This window comes from Podarcis melisellensis, assembly GCF_964234715.1.
Source record: "Podarcis melisellensis genome assembly, chromosome: 8".
Lineage (NCBI taxonomy): Eukaryota > Metazoa > Chordata > Lepidosauria > Squamata > Lacertidae > Podarcis > Podarcis melisellensis.
The window spans coordinates 4,445,613-4,469,743 of record NC_138540.1 but is presented as its reverse complement, the minus strand read 5'-3'; the positions used below and the strand labels follow the sequence as shown (position 1 = coordinate 4,469,743).

Below are 24,131 nucleotides of genomic sequence, written 5' to 3'. Positions count from 1 at the left end.
AATAGATAACTACTTTGCACCTATTTGGTGGTTTGGGAGTGTGCAGCGTGTGATTATTGATGAGCTGAAATAGGGTCTTCGTTGCCAAGGCTGACACCCACTTTTTGCAACACTTTGTTGTAGTAAAATTGCCAGAGTGCCAAGAGGAAATCCCCTCGATGTTTTTTGGCAGCAGTGACACCAATTTACATGAAGACATGCTTGTTCCTCAGTGATGTCCACAAATACAGATCTGATGACTATACAGCTATGACACCATCATTATCCCTGGTTGACTGGGTTTATGTAGCCTTTAAAATGGTGTGAAGTCAGAGCTGCAGATAAATATAGGGGATTTCAGGGGACCAGATGCATCTGGGTGAGAAAAGAGGAGCATTTTGGAATTTTACACGGGATGCAAACATGTGCGACTTTCATGTTGTACCTGCTCCTACATTCCAGGATGCTTTCAGTGGAAGATATTGGATAAAGGCAAGAACATATTTTATTTCCAAAAAAGACATACAAAAAAAGTGTGGAATCATAAAATAATAAAAAATGCTATCTCAGGACACTCACCAAACCCAAATTAACCCACATTAACACCAACCAACCACACCCTTCTGAAGACTGTGTGGGATTTTAAAGACATAGCACCCTTTGTCATACCTACTTCTCGCTTTGCTAAATGAAACAAATCACAATGCTACCCTGCATCTACGGATGCTCTAAGCCTTGACCAGACTCTCTCAGAAAGCCGGTCTTGCAGACAGTCCCAAAATACTATCAAACTTTACTCTGGAAGATGTCATCATTTACTGTGTCATCCTCTTTGTCAAGGACTGGCAAGTAGCCACCTTCACGGGGCAAACACCAGCACCAACCAGCACCAGTGAGGTCCAGAGAGGCAAAGTCGAAGTCGGTCATGTCCAGTGCCTTGAAATCCACAGTGTCCAGCCTGTAATGAATCTCGTTGAGCTTTTGCCAGTATAACCAGGCCATCACCAAACCTACTGCCTGCAAGAAAAGATGGAGACAAAATTACTTGTTAACATGTGTGCTTTAAAATGCAATTATGAGAGGGTATGTATGTGTTCAGCCAGGGTTTCCCTAATACAACAGTGTGAGTATGCGTAACCCAAGCAAAGCTGCTTTGATAGAAGAACCTGCAGGGAAAGTTCACAGCAAGTAAGAACAGCTGTGTTTACCTTCCATGGTCCAGCACAGCAGCCAACGTGCAAAAGGCAATGGGTCCATTTGGGCACTCTTGGAAGCTAACCTTATTAGCAGCAGAGGTACCTTTAGTCGGTCCTTGCAAAAAAGCTAATGCAATTCTAAGGCTGCATCAGCAGAAGTCAAGTTTCCAGGTCAAGGGAAGTCATAAAGGTAAAGGTAAAGGGCCCCTGACAGTTAAGTCTAGTCGCGAACAACTCTGGGGTTGTGGCACTCATCTTGCTTTATTGGCTGAGGGAGCCAACGTTTGTCCACAGACAGGTTTTCCGGGTCACATGACCAGCATGACTACGCTGCTTCTCGTGAAACCAGAGCAGCGCACAGAAACACCGTTTACTTTCCTGCCGGAGCAGTACCTATTTATCTACTTGCACTTTGATGTGCTTTCGAACTGCTAGGTTGGTAGGAGCAGAGACCGAGCAATGGGAGCTCACCCCGTCGCGGGCATTCAAACTGCTGATCTTCCGATCAGCAAGCCCTAGGCTCAGTGGTTTAGACCACAGCGCCACCCGTGTCCCAAGGGAAGTCATAGTCCCACTCTATTCTGCCTTGGTCAGACCACACCTGGAATTCTGTGTACAATTCTGGGCACCACAATCTAAGAAGGATGTTGACAAGCAGAGGAGGGCAACCAAGATGAGGAGAAACAGCTAAGGACTTTAAAAGTACAAACATGAATGCCTGGTACAAGGGAGTGTGGTGTGTTGCCCTTACAGAAAAAAACGACTCTCAAATTAAGAATGGCAAGAAGAACAAAGCATGAAGATACCTTTGTGGGAGAATTGTGGATCTTCATTTCGTTCACAAATTCTCCAGAGATCAGTTTTGTTTATACTAGCTTGTAGATCCCTTAATACCATGTTTTATAGATGTGTAGTTTTATTAGTTGTGATGTATGTGTGGGAATGTAGGTTTTCATAATGTATTTTTTGGGGGGGTATTGGGTTTATTTTATTTAAATAAGGATCCTGTGCAGTGGAAGCTCATTTTCAAAAAGATTGCTCATATTGCTTAATCATTCTAAAACTTACAGAAGCCCGATATATAATATTAGATTGAAAAAGAACTCCCTTTATTGCCTCTGCCAAGAACAGCCCAGTTTATGATTCAGTCTGTTAACCGTCCGTCTGACGTGGTAGTGCACACATCCCAGCTCCCTGAGCAGTGAGAGGTCCAAAAGCAGCACCATGAAGGCTGGGCAGCACAAGCCTGCTTATATTTACTCAGCAGTAGGTCCCAATGCATTTAATGTAAAACTAGGGGTTTAGCAACTAGCACAAGCTGGAATGAGCCTGGTGGGTGGGATTCTGGCTCACAAGTCAACTTTAAACCATTGGATTATGAAGCTGGCTTGTTCAACTAACTGCAGCTTGTAATAAATGACAATCTCTGGTTTGTATGAAGTAACAAGCCCAGTTCCATGAAAGCAAAACTAACTTCTGTTGAACACTTTCCCCAAGGACTAGGGGCATAGAAGCTCAAGACTTGCTTGGGTTTGTAACAGCCAACGGACGTAGTATTTAACCATGGTTTACTATTACAGTGGTACCTCGGGATGCGAACAGGGTCCGTTCCGGAGCCCCGTTCGCACCCTGAAGTGAACGCAACCCGCATCCACACATCGCCGTTTCCGCGTGATGTCATTTTGACCGTTTTCGCATATGCGCGCGCAGCGAAACCCGGAAGTAACGTGCTCCGTTACTTCTGGGTCTCTGTAGAGCGCAACCTGAAAATACTTAACTTGAAGCACATTTATCCCGAGGTATGACTGTACATGCGAATGCAACTACTTGCTTCACTGGGATTTATTTCTATGACATCACATGAATGGACTGCTGACATCACGTTGATGGACAGTTCTGCGGGCACAGTGGATCCTTGCACTCAGCAGAATTCAACACCCTCGCTTCCCACCAGCTAATGAGCAGGGAGAGCACAAGTTCTACTTGCTTCAGATGTGCACAGAGTCAATCCTGTGGGGAACTAGTGCATGCAGTCTGTTCCTGCAGAAAGCTGTTCAAATCTGCTTGGTTTGGCTGTGTGCATCTGGCTGGACTGATCCCACCCACCCATCCGCTGATCGACGAGGAGTTCAATCCTGCTTGGTCACTAGCTCCCTTCACCCCCGCTAGCCAACTTTGACAGGTAGGTGGACTCGCCCACCTCTCAAATCTTGCCCGCCTGTCAAAGTTGGCCTAGGTGCAGGGGGCAGGTAATTAAATATCTGGTGCATGGGGCCAAGAAGGTTTCCCATCCCTCTACTCCAGTACACTGTCAGAATAACTGTAATAACTACACAAGGTATAATCCTGCCCACCCTTGATCCCAGGTTGAGTTACAACAATTTAAAAATACAGTATTAAAATTAGGTAAAACTAAATGAGTAATAGTGCAATGCTATGCATAGGAGCCAACTCCTAGAGGCCGAGGAGTCTTTGCTCTCCCCAAATAAAATATTTGAGGGGGTCACTCCCCCCCCAAGTTGATGGGCATTGCCATTCAAATGGTGTGCATGCACTGCATCATGTGACTGATTACGCAGGGCGGGGCTTACCCCTCATGTTATGCATGTATAAAAAGGTAAAGGGACCACTGTATTACTATGACAAACCAACATGGCTACCTACCTGAATCATGGAGAATAAGTTTGCTAGCAACTACTAGCCATGATAGCTATGCTCCAGTTCTACTGCTGGAGGCATTACGTCATCAAAGAAAGTATCTGTTTCTAGGGATCACAAGTGGGGAAAGCACGGTTGCAGGCAGGTCTTGCCGGTGGGTTTCCCATGGGCATGTGAGTACAGGATGCTGTGTGAAATGGACCTTTGCCCAGCTCCGTCAGCCAGTCTCTTCTCGTGTTCCTGTGTTCCAAGCATAATAGGAGGATGCAGACTCCTGAAAACAGGTAGGTTCCTATTATGTGGGCTGCTATTCATAACGTAGACAACCGTCTGGAGAAGCGCTGACAGAGCCTGAGATTCCAGCAACTGCCAGATCACCCTAAAAAGCTATAAACTGGGCCTTTGTTATTTCAGATCAAGAGAGAGCTCAATATTGTATATTGTGAGCAGGAAAATGTATTCATTAGTGACAAGTGCTACTTCTTCATTCGCAAAGTGGGCTTATTTATAACTTTCCACCTGATATCTCCCTTGATAACGGTCCCAATGCAGCAATTGTAAGCAATATACTATAACAGAGAATGTGTTCTGTTCTTCAAAAAATAATCAGGTAGAAGCTATTAGCTAGGAAACAGATGCTGATGATAAATAATGATTGTAAGAGCATTAATCAGCACCATCCTGTGTGCACTAGGAACAGCAGGCATTCAGGAAAAATCAGAGAAGTTGCTTGATTTGCATTAACTCCTTGATCACTCCAATGACAGCTTATTTGCAGGAAAACAGCTTGAACCAAATTCAATGAAACTATGGCCTACAACAGACACGTCTCTTCTCCCTCCCCCAGATTTATTGTTTAAGTGCCACTGCCACCCATTATATGTGTGCTCATAATTTTAGCCCATAACATTTTAGCTCATAATTTTATGGTTCTGAGATCAGAGAGGTTGTGTGCATGTTTGCATGTGTGTGCTTTAAAAATCTGCAGTGCCCCTTTGATTGGACAATCTTAGCCAGGGAAAAAAATCAGTAAGTGTTCGCATCAGTCTATCATACTGCCCTCAAGTCTCTTAAAAGTCTCCTGTATCTCCAGGTAATGACGTTTTTTTGATACCACCAGCTGTGATGAAGAGCAGCTATGGTGAAGTTGTTTGGCTCAACTTCATTCAGCTTTTCAACCTAGTGAGGTTCACATAAAAGGCACCAACTATTTCTACTTACAAAGGGTAGTTGGGGTTTTCTGGTAATTGTCCCTGGAAAATCACCCTGCCTGGTTTTCTTTTTGCCTTAAAAACCTTTGAAAATTGCACTAAGTTGCACTGCTGCCATAATAAACACACCCCAAACTAAAACCAATCCCTGCAGCCTCTCATTCTTATAAAATACTGCTATACTTATAAGCTATTCCAACTCTAAACCTCCGTGGGTAGCACCAGCAATCTGGATATTATGGTTGGTTGTACTCTGTGTATGTTGCCTTGGCAGGATCTTTGTTTTGAAAGATGGGATATAAAGAAACAAGCATCTGCATGAAAACCTCTACTTGCAACATAATTTTGCAGTCATAGATGATGACATTGTATTGCTAGCACGTCTATTTGCATACCTGCTGTTCTCTTAAGAAATTATTTCTGGTGTGGTAGGTCTTTGGAATCAGTAAGTTTGGTGCTGTGCTGAATTACCCAACAGGCAGATCACGCATATCCTTAGGGATCCAGCAAAGCAAAACAATGAGAAAATTTTGAAAGAATTTGACATATTACAAATAAAGTGGCTAAGTATGAAGTAATCACCATGGGGAAAATCAGAACTCTGATTTCCTTATACTCCACACTCCTCCCACATTTTTGGTCCTCTTTTTATTACTAATATCCACCTAAACCAGGGAGACATTAACAAAATAATGCAAGAAAAATGGATCCTGCCATGTGTTGCACATGACATACATGAATGCACATTTCAGCACACATGTAAACTTTTCATTTCAAAAATGGTTTACTATTGGTTTTATCTTGAATTACATACAGGGGTGGGGCACCACAATCTTTTCTGTCCTTAGGACCTCTAAATATCTTTATAGAGATTCAGGGCAGATAAAACAAAGTCTTCATGAAGTGCATAGCTAAATGATGGAACTTGCTCCCACAGAGGGCAGTGATGGCCACCAACCTCGATGTCTTTAAAAGATGATTAGGCAAATTCACGGAGGAGGAGAGAATGCTCTCCATGGCTAATAGCAATGATGGCTATGCTCTGCCTTCATAGCTGGAGGCAGCAATGCTTCTGAATATCAGTTGATTGAAACCGCAGGTGGGGAAAGAGAGAGTGCTCTTCCAATCCTGCTTGCAGGTTTCTCATTGGCTACTCTTGAGAACAGGATGTTGGGCTAGGTGGGCCACTGGCCTGATCCAGGAGGCCCTTCTTAAGTTCTTATTTCTCAATTTGGCCCTGGCTTGGTGAGATGCTTTCACGCAACAGTCAGTTTTCAGATTAATACCATAGACCGCTCCCAGACAGGATGGTCACCGGTGAAGATAGATTTGTGCAATGCATACAAGCTCAATTTGCTAGCTCAGAAGTACAGTGGTACCTTGGGTTATAGACACTTCAGGTTATAGACTCCGCTAACCCAGAAATAGTACCTCGGGTTAAGAACTTTGCTTCAGGATGAGAACAGAAATCACGTGGCGATAGCGGGAGGCCCCATTAGCTAAACCCACTGTTATCTGCCTGTAACAGTGTTGGTTTTTTTTAGCATAGCAATTCTCAAGGGTTTGAGTTGCCTAACTTCAGATTGAATAAAATAATTTGAATTAAATTGAATGAAGCTGTGACTGATGGACACACACCGACTGCTAATTTGCTCCAGGTGCTGTAAGTACAGCTAGAAATTAGCATTTGGCTAGAAAACACAACGGTGTCTATAATGTGACTACCCATCTACGTGGAGATGTCACAGCAGAGGAGAAACACCCACAGTGTGGTCTAAATAGGTGCATGCAAAATTGTAGTTTCTGCTTGAGGCATGTTATGTGCTCTCCATGAACAGCGAGAAAATGCAGTTTCCCTACTCAGGCTCTTCTTAAATCTTAATCTGGCCCTGGGCTGGTGGGATATTTTCAAGCAACAGCCTGTTGGCAGATTAATGCCATTGACTCTCATGGCTCAATTTAGCTACATTTGATTTCTACCACTGCTGTTTCTTCAGAGCTTCTGAACTGTCACTTTCTTGAAAATTAGATTTATACCAATGGCGATTAGTGTCAATATGAAGAGAACTGACAAGAATAATATTTATTAAGTTAAGCTGAACAATTTCTGTTTCGTGTTGGCTTTGTTGTGTATAAACAATACTAATGACTTTCTTTAGTGCTAATCGATCTGGTAAACAGCCTTGTAAACTGAAATGGGTGAAGAGAAGAGTTTATATGAAGTGCTCTATCAATTAGACAATACTGTCTCTGTTAATTGCAAGGGAACATACAGAAGTCAGGAGATGGGCTGAACAATTAGCTGCTGACAGCCATATCCACTTAACTATGAATTAACAGGTGAATGTTTTCATTGACAAATCAATTTACACCTGGGAAAAGCTGGGATGCACTCTTATGATAGTCACTGAATTCTCTGTGACAGTTCAAGTCAAAAAAATGGCATCTGGTTTTACATTACAAGTATGTGTGTGAGACAACTGCAGTAGTACTTGTGTATTGCAGGACATAGCTATAAGGACATAAGAGCCTGCAGGATCAGGCCAAGGGCCCATCTAGTCCAGCACCCTGTTCTCACAGGGGCCAACCAGATGCCTGTGGAAGACCAGGGAGCAGAACATGAGCAGAAGACCACTCTCCCCTCCTGCGGTTTCCAGCAACCGGCATTTGGCTTAATTGCTGCCTCCAACTGTGAAGGCAGAGCAGAGCCATTGTGGCTGAATTTATCCCATCCTCTTTTAAAGCAATCCAAGTTGGTGGCCATCCCTGTGTCCTTGGGGAGCAAGTTTCATAGTTTGACTATGTGCTGCGTGAAGAAGTCCTTTTTTTAGACGTCCCGAATCTTCCAATTGTCCTAAATCTTCCAACATTCAGCTACACTGGATGTCCATGAGTTCAAGTGTTATGAGAGGGAGAAATAACTTTTATCTGTCTACTTTCTCCATGCCAGACACCATTTTATAAACTTCTATCCTGTTGTATCCCTTCTATCAAAGGAAGCCATTATTGCCTTGCTGTCTCAGGTCAAACACTGGTGACAATGGTGAGAATAAAGGCTGTTTGGTGGGCCTAATCTCATAGGCAACTCGTAGGCAAGCTGTTTCTCTTCTCTTCCCTACACTGTCCCCCACGATGGGGAAGCTCCAGGGAACACCATAAGGCCCAAATACTGGGTTGTAGCTGTGGATTCTTACCAAAAGAGAACCATCTCCCTTGCAAAAAATTAGGAAGGATGCCAGCATAATGGATGGTATCAGTTTGAGAGTAACCAGCAGAGCAACACTGGCAATTCAACGGACTGCTGTGGGGAACAGACACTGTCCCCCTGGTTTTCACCTCCCTAACCTGGAGGAGACTCTTGAGAGTCCCATGAAATGCAAGAAGATCAAACCTCTCCATTCTTAGGGAAATCAGCCCTGAGTGCTCACTGGAAGGACAGAGGCTGAGGCTCTACCTCACGAGAAGAGAAGACTCCCTGGAAAAGACCCTGATGTCGGGAAAGATGGAGGGCACAAGGAGAAGGGGACGACAGAGGACGAGATGGTTGGACAGTGTTCTCAAAGCTACCAGCATGAGCTTAACCAAACTGCGGGAGGCAGTGGAAGACAGGAGTGCCTGGCGTGCTCTGGTCCAGGGGGTCACAAAGAGTCGGACATGACTAAACGACTAAACAACAACAACAACAACAACCTGCTACCCAGTCTGCCTAGTTTGCATGAATGTTACCCAGCAAGATGAACACTCTCCTTCACTTCCTCTAATTTTAGGGATGGATATTGATGACTGGAGTTTTTAAAACATTTTCTTCATTTTTTTGTTTTGTTAACATTTATACAGTCAAAGTGCACTGAGTCTTGTGATGTGTGAAGACCAAAAGGCCAGAAATTGTTTTTACTGTCCTATAATATTAATAAAGCATCCAGAATATGCTTTTCTCTAAAGCCATGCAGATTCTGGCTAATGCAATGAAGGTTATTATTACTGCATCTGAATCATCTACTTAACAAAACTATATTGACATTTGAAAGAAGAGAGCTCAATTTGTTTATCTTGGCAAAACCATCACTAACAATTTTTTTGCTTAGTGTGAATAATGTGTTTATTGAAGCAATGGACAGTTTTCTGTTTTATGGGGTGCTAAAGAGCATTCATTTCCTTCTTTTAAAACACTTTGTTTTTGTAAATGATATGCTAAGTGCCTCCCTGTCACTTAGCAACCTTCCCTGATTTTCAGAAAGTCTTCTTTGAGGATTATAAATGGATGTTAATCAGCTGGGGGGTTGGGGGTTGCTATGGCTGGAGAGGACTTTGTGTGCTTCGAGGAAGAGAGACATTTCACCTGCTTATGTTAAAGGGAACAGAAGCAGTGAATGGAAGGAGGATGGCATTCCCCTGCTTGATCACAGCAGCCATTGCAAAGGGAGAGGGCAGCCCTGCAGGGGCCAAAAGACCCCCAACTTCTCCTCTCATTGAAACCGTTCTGCTCCAGCTGGTCTTTGAAAGAATTCTGTCACTATGAATCAGTGCCTGGGTTTTCTTTTCCCCTCTGCTCTCGCAGTCCTTTCTCCTTTCGTGGAAGTCCGAGCAGGGACTGTCCAGCACTGGCATATATGTACCCTGTCCTGGAGACTCTTTCTGGCTGAAGAGTGGGATAGAAATAATTCAAAAAGTAGTAATGAAGGGGCTTGTGTGGTACTGCCCTGCACTCCACCAACTAGGTTGTGCTATCCAATGTGGCCAGGGAGTGGCCTCACTGATTAGCTTCCAGAAAAATGCCAGCTAGCATTATGGCTTCCATTTCAAACCAGAGCTCAATGCCAGTGCAGTCCATGGCTTTGTTCCCAAACTGCTCAGTGCTTGGAGTTCCCCAGCTAGGCTGGAGCCCTGGATTCCCTCAGCACCCTTAGCCAACTTGCAAGCACCAATCCTGGTGCACCCAGCTGTGCCTTTTACCAGCTGCAACTGGTTTGAGAGCTATGGCCATTCCTGGACTGGGAAAGCCTGGGCACAGTAGTTCACTGGTTACTTCAAGCTTGAATTACTGCAATGCACTCTGTGGGGCTTCCCTTGTGCTTAGTTCGGAAGTTGCAGTTAGTGCAAAATGCTGCAGCATGATTGCAGCCCTGTTTAGGGAAGCTTTTAATGTTTAATAGGTTAATGTTTAATGTTTAATAGGAAGCCGCCCAGAGTGGCTGGGGAAACCCAGCCAGATGGGCAGAGTATAAACAATAAATTATTATTATTATTATTATTATTATTATTATTATTATTATTATTATTATTACTACTACTACTGACAGTAGTGATGACTTGTCAGCATAGAAGAACTGTGCTCAGAAATCTCGGCTGGTTTCTGATTTGCTACTGGGTCAGGTTCAGGTCGTTACTATTAGTATAAAGCCTTTAACAACTTGGGACCAGTTTACCTGCAAGATCACCTTACTTCAGATGCACCCATTCACTGCTTTGATCAGCAGAAATGGCTCTGTTTCTGGTGTCAAGTTGTAAGAACTCCCTTCCTGATTATGTCAGCCAGGCACTTCACTGTACTGCCAAATATATTTTTGCTTAGACAAGCCTACCCAGAAGCTTAGAAAGTTCATGCGAGTGTTAGTCAGTAATTTTAACTTTTTGAAAATTTTAAATTATTGTTGTTAATTTTTCTTATTGATAATTTTATTGTTTTGTCGTTTTTTGTCAACAGCTTTGTGGTTGTTTTTAGTCATCAAGCGGTGTATAAATGGAGACCACTCCCCTTGCTTGCTCTTCAACTTTCGCATGTGGAAACAGCCTAAGCTTCCACTCCCCTCTGATCCAACGATCTGCCTTGGATCCTGATCGCTGCCTGGCTTGGACTGTGCATCCCTGATGTGAGCTTCTGAATCTTCTCTCCTGCTAGAACATGAACCCGCTTTTGGCTCTGTTAGCATGAGGTTGACTCTGGCTATTCAGCCTAAGTCTCCAACCAGACTACCTGAAGACAAGGCTGGCATCCAATGAATTCACAACTGTAGATGCTCAAAAACAGCCCTCCACAAGATGGTGCCCTCCAGATTAGGCTGCATCTCCCATCAGATCTGCTCAGCATGGTGTGATGAGAGTTGCCATCCAAGAAAATGTAATGAAAATGTTCTACAGATGGTATATAACGCCAGTTAAACTGGCCAAAATGTATAAAACATGCAATAAGTGTTGGAAAATGTAAAGAAAAAGAAGATACTTTCTATCATATGTGGTGGGAGTGTAAAAGGGTGAAAGACTTCTGGGAAATGATATACAATGAATTGAAAAAGATGTTGAAATATACATTCGTTAAAAAACCAGAGGCCTTTCTATTAGGAATGGTAGGAAACGAAATTAATAAGAGAGACTGTAAACTTCTGGCCCAAAGATGGAAACAGGAAGAAATTCCAACAGTGGAAGAATGGAGAAGGAAATTGACTGAATATGCAGAATTGGACAAATTGACTGGGAAGATTCGATATCATAAAGACCAAAAGTTTATCGAGGACTGGGGAAAATTTACAGAATATCTGAAAAATATATGTGATGTACAGACAACGCTTGTTGGTTTTGAAGAGACTCTGTGAGATAGTAAGAAATACTGCAAAAAAGAGAGTAAGAGGAAAAGGAGTTGGGAAAGGCAATATCATGTTTAGAAATGCGTCAATAAATAGAAATTTTACGAAAGATTGACAGAGAAACTGAGGGAAGTCAAAAATTGAAGAATGAGTGCAAAATAATTTGTTGATTGTATAAAATTTGTTTGGAAAATGAATAAAAATTATTTTTTTAAAAAAAGAGGGTTGCCATCCAAGACAACTGAAGAGGTTGGAGAAAGCTGCTCAACAAACTTGTGGAGTATTTGCAACCCTCCGAAACACAATACAAACCTCTGCTCAACTGGCTTAATATTTATTCATCACACTTATACCCCACTTTTCCCTTCAAGGAGCTCAAGATGGTGCACACACTTCCCCCCTTTCAATTTTATCCTCATAACAACCCTGTGAGGTAGGTCAGGCTGAGAGACAGTGGCTAGCACGAGGTCATCCGGTGAGCTTCATGGCTGAGCAGGGATTTGAACCCTGGTCTCCCAGGTTCTATTCTGACACTCTAACGACTATGCCACAACTGGCTCTTTAGGGTAGTTAACGACACACATGATGTGCGTGCTTGTCACCAACATCATCTTTCTTCATCAGTGTGAAGAGCCTGCAGCCTCTGACTCTCGTGTCCCAGTCCCTGTTGGATACAAAGGTCATGGCACTAGCTGACTGGAAGGAGTCTGTGGACATATTAAAAAAGGCTGTAGGGCTCCAACCACATACAGGATTTCCCAAGGCAGAATAAAGCAATATTATGACTTCCCTTGTGTTAGTTTCCTAGAGATGAAGAGACAGAGCGGTTTTCTGATATGTGTAACAGATTGGAAACACAACTGAAAGCTAATGAAATATGATTAATTCTCCATTTGTAACAGCCATGCCATAAGTGGCTGTTAAACAGTAACAAGAGCATTTTTGGGTACATGACTGAATAATTTTATGATATATGAACCGGAAGTATGATAAATTATCTGCACTGATCTATGTATCTGAATATGCATTTAAAAGAGGTTTTACTGGATATGAAGGTTAGAATCTAGGAAACTTGAGGTACATGAGCAATGAAACAGAAAGCAACGGCAGGAAGCTTTTGATTAAAGGTACAGGAGACCTGCAAAACTTCAGCTGTGCTTTGCCTACCCACTCTGGATAGATTGGAGTGTAATTGGGGTTTATTGCAACCCATTTTCAGTGCCACAAATCAAGTTGAAAAAACATGGAAGGAAACTCTGGCAATTTTTCCATGTTGCTATCTGGAGTCTCTGAAAAAACGAGGTAAGGATCAGAATTCCAGAGGAAGAAACCAGGGGCTGTCAGTTAATGCAAATAACCATACTGAATAATTTGGTGAGGGGCTGAGAGATTAGATATAGCTATAATATTTTTTAAAAAATAAAATCAAATCAGAAGTAGTTGCCCTGCATTTAATAATAATAATAATAATAATAATAATAATAATAATAATAATAATAATAATAATAACTTTATCAATACCCCAACCTTCTGGCTTAATTAATGCAGAATTCTGTCTCTAAAAAAAGTATTTGGAATGTAGTTTCATGGTGATATATAGTAAATAAGTAATGTCTTCACCTCTGTTTTGGGGAAAAACACACACCTCTGAATAGCCACCCAGGAGCAACACATTGTTTACATACCTGTGGAAACAGTAGAGAGCAAACAATTCCAAAAGTGGCTTCAAAATTGTCTTTAAGCCACAAGCCGACCGCATGGATGCAGCCGCGTACGTGAATAGTGGCCACCAGCTCCAGGCGCTACAAAGAGAACAAATCACATTAAAGGCAATATTTTGAGTCTGAGTAAGTCCCTCAGCTCTCCTTGTAATTACATGAGACTAACAGGGATCTCATGGGTCTACCAAAAACCAATTGGAATTATAAGATTTGATTCCAACATAGCGAGTCAAAAACAGCGTGCCTTGGAATCCCAGTTGCTGGGAATTGCAGGATGAGAGAGAGCTGCGGTTGAGCTCCGTTCCTGTTTGTGGGCTTCCCCTGGGGGCACCTGGTTGGTCACCATGAGAAGAGGAGGCTGGACCAGAAGGGACTTTGGCCTGATCCAGCAGGGCTCTTGTGACATTTTATTTTATTATAATTTTTAAACAATCCAACAACATTTCAAATTTAGCAATCAATCATTCTACCTACGACTTCCCCTCCCTCCCTCCATGGTTCCCTAAAAATTTCAATTTAGGCTGCATATTATAGTTACTCTATACCTTCACCTTATCTCACAATAAAAACAAAAAGTTCGCTCCCACTGCTCTTCTTACTCAAATCCTATTTGTGTTCTAACTTTTTTACACTGAGTTTTTAAGTATTCTGCAAACATTTTCCACGGCTCTTCTTACACTCTTATTCCAGAAGCCAGCCAGATGCCGCAATGGGAAGCATACAAGTAAGACACGAGTTCCAGCGTATGATCCCTGGCACCTGGTACTCAGGACCTCCCACCGGAGGTAGCCCTCAGCCGTCGGTAGCCTTGTTCCCCATGAATTTGTCTAGCTTGCATTTAATGCCAACCAAGATAGCTGCCCATCTTGTGGAACCAAATTCCACACCTGAACTATGTGCTGTGTGAGGAAGCCTTGCCTGTCTCCTGTCCTGAAGCTCTCACTATTTGGCTTCATTGGGTGAGGAACTCAGTTGGTCCGACCATTACACAAGGGAGGAACAAAATGCCTCTTTATCTGCTTTGCTCCATGCATATGTTTATAGCCTCCATGATGTCCTCTTCCCTTACTAAGTATCCCTTACTCCCTCCTCGTCTGCCCCGCAAAGCACAACCTCCTCCCTCCACAAATGTCTGCTACCTAATGCCTGGCTCAGCCCTCAGGTACCTTAAAAATGTTTGTTACCTCTTTATTTAGTGTCTTGTATCCACACAGTGTGTTAATGACTTCTCCTGGGGCCTATTAAGAGAGGAAGAAGAAGATCCAAACTCAATAACAGTGCAGGTGGATGGTGGGAATTTGTTGTTTTTAAAAGTCACAAGAAAGGTAAAAGAGGGTAGGATTCTCTCTCTTCCTCTTAAGACTTTTCACCAGACCACAAAAACTGTTGACAAACCAAGCCACAAAGGAGTTTAATAGAGGCCACTCTCTGACCTTTTGAACACTTGCATTTGGAGAGTCAGAACTTTGCACTGAAAGCATCTCAGACTTTGCAGCAGCTTTTAAGATGGCTGGAAGTCTCCTTTAGATACTGTATTTTTCGCTCTATATGACGCACCAGACCACAAGACGCACCTAGTTTTTGGAGGAGGAAAACAAGGAAAAAAATATTCTGAATCTCAGAAGCCAGAACAACAAGAGGGATTGCTGCGCAGCGAAAGCAGTGATCCCTCTTGCTGTTCTGGCTTCTGGGATAGCTGCACAGCCTGCATTCCCTCCATAAGACGCACACACATTTCCCCTTACTTTTTAGGAGGGAAAAAGTGAGTCTTATAGAGCAAAAAATACGGTATATTTGGGTCTTCCCTCTGGCACGTCAATCCCCTGACCCCCGGTTGTCACAGCGGTGGGGAAATAGGTATAATGCCAAACATTTTGCAAAATTCCAAACAGTGATGAGGGTGATGGAAGGGGGGTGGGGACAGCCTCAAGGCACATCAAGAGTACATGTGGAAAGGTGTCTTTTTTCAGCCTTTGCTCCATTTGCTAAGGTAGATCTATTCACTTCCAGTATGCCACCTCCATTCACAGAATCATCAAACTCCATCTACTCCAAACTCCTCCTATTCATTCAAGGAGAAGGCTGTCCTATGGCCCCGTCTGCATTAGAAATTTGAACTATTATAACATAGAATCCTGGGAGCTGTAGTTTGTTAAGAGTGCTAGGAGCTGTTATTAGAGGTCTCCTAACAACTATTTGCATCCTTGATAAACAACAGCTCCCAGGATTCTCTGGGGGAAGCCCTTTAAATGTGTAGTGTGGACCTAGGTAGCTGGTGAGTTGTGATTATCTCTTTTTTATTTAAACAATTTATATGCCACTTAACTACAATAGTATCTAAGTGGGTTACAAAGATACTATACAAAAATATAAAGATCAGTTAAAAATACAAATTCCAACTTCACTTAAAATGCCTGCTGGAATAAAAACAGTCTTCAGTAGGTGTCAGAACTTCTGTAGGGAGGGTCCTGCTGAACCTCAGCTCAAAAGGAGAGCCATAAAATTGGGCCCACAATGCTAAACACACAGCTACTAGTGGATATGAGCCACACATCTGATCATCTAATTCCTTATATCCCAGCCCAAAGAAATGCAAATTGCATCTTTTGATCATTTTCTTTCTCCTCCATGCCTTCAAGGCAGACTTAATTTTCATTTTCAGACATTGTCATTCTGACAGAAAAGGTTTTCCATAAATAATGATGTGTGACGTCTTTGCATAATCCTGTATTCCTTTTGACTCTTGCGGGAACACAAGGCCCAGGAACTGAACACGCAAGTCATGGGCCTCCAGAAAGCAAAGGAATCCCTTTCCATTGATTTCCTTTGTCAGCCAAACACATTTGTAGTAGAGCCAAACAGAGCAGTAATATCAGTCCTCCTCATAGTAAAACTGAGGAGTTCTGAAGAACAAAGAATTCTAGAAGTGATTTTTCCCTTTTTACTAACCACCATAGAACATGATTGAAATGCTCTTGGGCCTAATGCATAAACGTGAAGTGACTGCAAATTTCTATCTGGGTTACATTTCAGGCAATTGCCCCTTGTCAGTGGCATTTAATTTAGAGGCAAAGAAGGGAGGTGTGGATCCCAAGGCCAAAATGAAAGCAATTCCATTAAGGTTGTATCCTAGCAGGGGAAAGTTCAGGCATTGGTTCAGGGTAATTGTTACCCTGGCAGTTGCAGTAATGGAAATGCTTTATTTACCACAGGCCACGGGTGATATTAAATATGAAAGGTAGCATTTGGTTGACTAAGAAGGTGGGAGACAGCAACACAACGGAGGTTTATACAATTATGAAATGTGTGGAGAGATAAATAATTTCCTCATGCTACAATTTGCCACAGATGAGAAGTGAGTAATGGGGGGCAGCCAGAGGGGCATAAGGAGGAGCTGAGCAAGCATTGAGCACTAGCCTTGCTAGCTAGGGATGATGGGAGTTGTAGTTCAACAACATCTGGGGACCCCACAGGTTGAGAAAGGCTGATTTTGGGTTTAAGAGCTGTTTAAGGAGTATGGTGTCCCACACAGCTGGCTGTGCTGTCATGACGTTGCCCTTGTGGCAAGATGGTGAGGGAGGCACTCAAAACCAATGACTCGTCTGGTGGGAAGCTTGGAGAAGCAGACTGAAACCCTACAAACCACAATGGCCTCTCCTCTGCAACCCCCGAGACTACGTCGGTGCCATATGAGATACCCTGTGAGAAAACAACTCTGGGTTCTTCACCCTCCAGAGTTAATGCAGACCAGCTCAGACTCCCTCACTCGTGATCAAATTGTGGATGACTTGATTTCTGAGGCAAAGGACAAAATTCTCCACCCCCATTCAATGTACAAAAGCTGAGCAGACAGGCAACTGAACCTTGGTGACAGGCACAAGGCAGGGCCTCCAAAACAGGCCATATGCAGCTCTCCTCTCTAACATCTTGCTGTTCTCCACACACCCTGCCAACATCTGGCAACTGAGGTGTCCCCCCGACTAGTGGTAGGTCCTGAAAACTGATGCCTTGATATATACTGACCAGCACCAAGTGTGGTGTAGTGGGTAGAGTGTTGGGCCAGGACCTGGGGGCCCAGGGGTCAAATTCCTACTTGGCCAGTCTAACATACCTTGCAGGGATGTTGTGAGGATAAAATGGAGGGGGAGGAGAACCATACACTCCACTCTATGTTCCTTGGAGGAAATGTGGGATATAAATACAAAACAATAATTACATAGCACCTTAAGACCTGAGGGTAGGTTGGTGTGACTGCTTAGAACACTGTGGTTGAGCAAGGGACTGGAAGGTGGCACAGGCCACCACATCCAGATGCTTATAGCCACTATAGGGGTGGCCCTCCATGCTCCCTGCTGCATTTTCCACACCCTCAGGCACATAGTGCAAAACTAATCAAGCTGTTTAATTACCGGTATTTTACACAGAGAGAAATATATAATCAATGTGGTCTCCTCCCTAGGTCTCTTATGTCAACATGGTGACTTGCTGTCTCCTTCGGCCTCCACACTCCACTCTCAAATATGTTGCAGTGCATGCAATGAATTGTTCAGAAAGTGCTCTAAGGAGCTGGTTTCTTGTCTGACATGACCAGCACATATACTTCTCCAACAATACACCCGGCCCCAGGCTTTTCTGGTTTCATGGCAGATGACAGACCTTCCAACTCCATTATTTTAAGTATTGTCAAGATGGAGTGACAATCAAACTTGCTTTTCAATTCTATAGAAACCAGATGTCACACCTCAACCCAGCTCAGAATAGCATGAATGGACCAAATGGTCTTTCTGCCAGACTTTTAACCAGTCCTATTTTTCTAGAAAAAGAAGTGCTGGAACTCACAATGAACACCTTCCTCATTCTCTTAGAATGGCAATGGTGTCCATCTGAAAGGTGCTAGAACTGAGTTCTGGCTAGTTCCAGCTGAAAAAAGCTCTGATTTGAACAATAGAGTCCTTGGGCCTTAGCACTGCCAGGTAGCAATAGGGAGACCAGCAAGCCTGTACTGTTCCCTCATGATGCATATCACCAGATATCATTTCCTTGGACACCAGATGCATAGGAAACTAAGATTAGTTCCATTCTAACAGCAGAAATGATGCTTCTTTGTTCTTTGGATTGCAAATGAGCATGTCCTTTTTCTTAATGAATCTCATTGCTCCAGAAAATTCAATAGTTCCAAACCTTTAGGCGAGCCAGAGTTATAGCCTCTGAAAACCAAAACCAAATCAAACTGCTTGTATATGCATCACATAAGGAGTTGTATACCAAATTTGCATATCATGTTTTCTTTTGCAGAAGCCAACCACCATCAGTCATGTATGTGCATGAATGCAGACTGTGCTTAATGGCTGTTGGATCAGTAATCTTCTTAATTGCATCTTCTAATGATGCTTTGCTCACCTGGTAAAACACTTGGACTGGAACAAAGCTAGGCAACTAACTCATACACCACAATTTATTTGATTTCTTGTGTGGGCATTCATTGCTGGTGATCACTGCCAAGTGCTGGAACAGATCTTGGACAACATGTACTTCCTTGCCATCAATTTTCACTGCTTTCTCTGATCCCAGAGTCACAGCTCTATTCTTCTTTAAAAAGACACAAATATAGGCTAATTTCCCAGTCATGTTCCTCAGTATTCATGAATCAGTATCCTGGCTATATTCACACGCATGCCACCCAGCACTTACTCTCACTCAAGTTACAACGTTGTTCTGGTTTTAGCATTGCAAGGATGGTCTGTGTAGATGATAGATCTTTGTCCATGTCCATCTTTGTCTCAACCTGCAGTTCCCTTGTGGAGGCGATTTCATCTACAAGGGGGTTTGCCAGCAGCCACACCACACCCAAAGCAGGGCTGGCCCAAGATCAGAGTCCAAGCAAGTGGAGCACACAACAAAGAGTCAGGTGAGAGGCAAAGTCAGGGCAGTTCCGTGGTCATTTTTCACACAGGCAAGAGATTCAAAAGCAGACAGAAGCACAGAGCCGGTAAATATACATTGTTCCAGAAGTTCTTCAAGCTCAGCACTGGGTTTTTTTAAGCTGGAGCTGCTTGACTGAGTCATGACAGTAGGGGAGGCCACTAAGATTTTGCATGGACTCACTTAGGCACTGTCAATGACTAGGTCAACCATAGAACCTTCTTCATACCACATCCTTATGCTAAGGCCTAGCTGTTCATCTCATGTTCCTCATGAAAGCCTGTGCTGGACTCCCAAGATTCTCCCCAAAGTGATAATTTATTCTATCTACAAAGGGCCCTCCTGAAACACTGAGTAGAGTTCAGGTTTCCTTTTTAGAGGTCAGTCATATTCCGGAGATGAACAGATAACTGCTTTGGTGAATAGAGTTTCATTTGCTACTGCTGTGTGTAAATATAGTTTAAGACCTTTAGTGTGTTTTTCTGCCCTGGAATGCAGAATTTGCAAAATTCAGCACTGTAAAGGACATCTTTCTCTTTCTCTTAGCCTCTTTCCTATCCAGGGGATCCACTGGTCACCAACGGAGGTGGAAGCCAGTCCGAAGTTGGGGAGACTCTTCACTGAGCAGCTGCAGTTGCATATATCACCACATGGGGCAACAGTCAGCAATTCCTGATACTGTACCTGCTTCTTAATGGTACCACTTGCAAAGCAGTAAATTGGTGCAGTGGTACCTCTAGTTACAAACTTAATTCGTTCTGGAGGTCCATTCTTGTATACGATACACTTCAATTAATAACTGAATTATTTGCACACCCATTTTAAAATGGAACAACAAAAACCAAATTAACCAGAAGTGTACTTTTGGATTTTATTACCCCCCCCCAAATAGCTGTATTCATATTCCAAAATTAGCACCTTGGTATAATAATAACAATAACAATAACAATAACAATAACAATAACAATAACAATAATAATAATAATAATAATAATTTATACCCTGCCCATCTGGCTGGGTTTCCCCAGCCACTCTGGGCGGCTTCCAACAAAAGATTAAAAATACATTAAAGCACCAGTCATCAGTATTATGAAATAAAACCAAAATATTATTATAAAAATATATATAAACCAAGGTTAGAGTTTCTCATTTGATATTACCCAAGTATCTATATTTCAAAAAACAAACGAGGCATAACATGCAGGCATAACAAATTAACCCCCAAAGCCTCATTTGACCCCATAACTTGGTGTTCAGGAGGTCAATGTTGAACAGCTCATTTTTCTGAACATTTTTGTACAAGACACATTTGCACTGTCATTTTGTCTTTTCTACCCTGGACTATTGTGTTAAGGGCTAGTTCTGCTGTAGGGGTCTGATCTAGAGACAACACACTTCCCAGCCAGCTGTTATTGCAAGCCCATCAATTTGTTGGAGATCTCAGAAGACAGACGGAAAAAATGTCTGGATGCACTACTGGTCTCAGGTGTTCTATTTCCTCCAAAAAGATATTGCCTCTTATCACCATTGTTAGAATGATGCCTTTAGGTGTGAGAGTCACATTAAGCAATGAAGTCCTTTATCAATAATTCTCCATTCCTAAGTGCTTAGAGAAGAACACTCCAGAAAATAAGACTGAGCAGAACTAACACGGTTACAAATTCCCTCAGTGGTACTCTGCTGCCATTCAGAACATCAATGGGCACAGCTGAAAAACTCAGAAACTGGCAGCAAGGTGGCAGGCAGAATATTTTTATTCACTGATTTTCCAAGTGTGTGATTCCAGACAGCTAGCCTTGGAGAAAGGCATATTTCATTTCAGGGGTTGGGGGTTGGTAGAAAGAATACTGGATTGTCAAACTGATTGTATTGGATACCTAAGACTTGTGGACAAATTATTCATTTAAAAAACCCCAATTAGTTGAGGTTCTCCAGATTATATATTTCCCATGTGACCAATGGCTTTGAACGTAATCCATCCCAGATCTCGTGAATACATTTCTGTTCCTAGGAAATGACTATTGAATGTGCTCAAAATATATCATACTTCCTCACCTGACTAAAACCAGATATCATAATCGTCTCCTGATTCTTTTGGGTGATTATTTATTCATGCACACCTCTGATCTTTTATGCACATTGATCTGCATGCAAAGGAGTTAGAAGGACTTGAGTTCTAGCACCTCCATTAAGAAATACTCGAGGATGGTTTGGAGCGGAGGGGGTGGGGAGCCTTCCGCCATGTAAGCAACATTTACTTGCATGCCAAACACAGGCTGAACATCATTTCAGGGAGAGAGAACTAGGGCAGGCAGTCCGTTGATGGAGGAGCACGCTCTGTGCCAACACGGAATGCTTAAACTCTCTCTCCCCCGCCCTCTGCAAAGAGGAATTTGGGTACCTTCTGGCTGCAAAGTAGATGGTGGCTCACAGACACACACACACATGCACCCAAGAGAAATCCCAGCTGTTTTGTGAATACTTCTGAGGCAAGAGAATGGGATCGAGCCGCCGTAAACAATCCAGCAGGAGCAAGGCGCTTCTAGAAGTGGAAAACTGAAGCAAATCATGCTGGCATTATTCTCCTCACTTGCTCTTCCTTGGTGGAGAAGGGATCCATGTTGTTGCACAGAAAACAATTCAGGTGTCCCAGGATTTTAGTGCACTGTGACTATGGATTAGTGGGACATCCCAGGAACAAGAAAAGTAGCAGCAAAGACTGGCGCTTATGAACTCTATAGATGAAGTCATGTTTCAGCTAAAAAATGTGACCTCGCCTTTCTTAGTTTGGAAGCTTCCTGAAATTTGTTCTACCTGTGCCATTGCAGATATAGGTAATAATTAAGGTAAGGTAAAGGTACCCCTGCCCGTACGGGCCAGTCTTGACAGACTCTGGGGTTGTGCGCCCATCTCACTTAAGAGGCCAGGGGCCAGCGCTGTCCGGAGACACTTCCGGGTCACGTGGCCAGCATGACAAAGCTGCATCTGGCGAGCCAGAGCCGCACACGGAAACGCCGTTTACCTTCCCGCTGGTAAGCGGTCCCTATTTATCTACTTGCACCCGGAGGTGCTTTCGAATTGCTAGGTTGGCAGGCGCTGGGACTGAGCAGCGGGAGCGCACCCCGCCGCAGGGATTCGAACCGCCGACCTTTCGATCGGCAAGTCCTAGGCGCTGAGGCTTTAACCCACAGCGCCACCTGCGTCCCTCTAGGTAATAATTACCATACCCCTATTTCAGAGACCAGGGCTGGTGTTTGTTTTATTTCTTTATTAGATTTATATACCACCTTTACCTTCCAAGTTGCTCACTGTGGAGCATGCAGTCCTCCTCCTCCCCATTTCACCCTCACAACTGTTCTGTGAGTTAGGTTAGGCTAAGAGATCACACTGACTGGCCCAAGGTCACCCAGCGAGTGCCATTGCTAAGTGGGGATTCAAACCCTGGTCTCTCAGATCACGGTCCAACACCCTAACCATTATGCAAGACTGTGTCTCTGGATTTGAGAGGGTGTGGGTAATGCCAGCCTCCCTAAAGTAGCCCAGGGCTGTTACACCAGATGGATGAGAGCTTAGAGTAGAATGGGGGGGGGGGCAAAGACTGTGAAGCTGAGTTGTCCTCCATATTCTGCCCCCTTCCAATATTGGGATAGACTAAATGACTGCACAAAACACAGAGAACACCAGAGGCAGTTAGTAACGATGGTACTGAATCCTGCATTGCAGGGGCTTGGACTAGAATCTCTCGGGGTCCCTCCCAGCTCTAGTTCTAGGATTCTGTTTTTCTTTTTTGAAATGGCTATATTTATCTGGAAGCATTGGAAAGAAAACCACCCAGGCCAGGTGAAGAATGTAGCTTCAGAAATCAATTTCCAGCCCAGTTCACAAGCCATTTAAACTAATGTGATTCAGTTTAAGTGCTATTTTTTGAATCAAATAAAAATAAGCACTCATTGCACTTGCCATCTTGCAAGTTTCCAAGAATGAGGAGGCAGAAGCTCTGCCCCTGGTGATAAAGACAAGTAAAAGATGACCCTGGTGGGATGCAATGCTTGTCATCATGAAAAAGCTAGTTCAGTTCTTTCTGGCACATCTAGTGGGCATCTCAGTGTGGAAATTAGTTCACTCACCTTTGCAGTAAAGGCCAAGGGCAGGATGCAGTGTAAAAGGTAAGTCCTCTCCTGCTCTGACAAGCCCCTGGCTTTGAAAAGTCACCAGTAAAAACAGCTGGTCATGTTCTGAGAACGGTCACACAAATTATCTTTGGGATGTGAATTAATTGCTTCTGTTTCAAGGGAGATAGCATCGCATGCAGAATTTAGTTCACAGTGTCAATGGAGCATGCTATTTTGATTGCCCCATTTCTTTTATGGATGCCGTGAAGCTTGGCCATCAGTCCTGAGCTTGGTGTTCCAGGAGGGGGCAGCTGAGCCAGACTTTTGCAATTTCCCATCTAGCACAATATTGTAGTATTGTCAACACTGACTGGCAATAGTTTCCCAGGATTTCAGACCCAAAAATCTTTTCCCAGCCCTACCTCGAGATGCCAGGGATTGAATCCAATACCTTCTGCATGCAAAGCGCTTGCTCTATTTTATTCATTTTTTATATTTATTCTTGCATATACACCCCACCTTTTTCTTCAAGGATCTCAAGATGACACCATCATCAGTTGTTATTATTATTTGTACCCCATCCATCTGACTGGGCTGACCCAGCCACTCTGGGCAGCTTACAGCATATATAAAAACATAGTAAAACACTAAATCTTAAAAAGATTCCCTATACAGGGCTGCCTTCAGATGCCTCCTAAAAGTGATATAATTACTTTTCTCCTTGACATTTGATGGGATGTCATTCCACAAA

The 24,131-nt window shown here is 43.2% G+C and overlaps 1 protein-coding gene across 2 annotated transcripts in view; it reads right to left on the bottom strand.

Moving 5' to 3' along the window:
• Positions 1 to 466: 466 nt before the first annotated feature.
• Positions 467 to 24,131, bottom strand: part of LOC309375552 (tetraspanin-15-like) — an 85,796-nt gene continuing 62,131 nt past the window's right edge. For both annotated transcript variants that reach the window (XM_081921371.1, XM_081921372.1), the window contains 3 exons: positions 14,531 to 14,584; positions 13,311 to 13,427; positions 467 to 996 (listed from right to left, as the gene is read on the bottom strand). In XM_081921371.1, the coding sequence (XP_081777497.1) occupies positions 766 to 996; positions 13,311 to 13,427; positions 14,531 to 14,584 (402 nt within the window). In that variant the 3' untranslated portion in view covers positions 467 to 765. The remainder of the gene's footprint in view (positions 997 to 13,310; positions 13,428 to 14,530; positions 14,585 to 24,131) is intronic.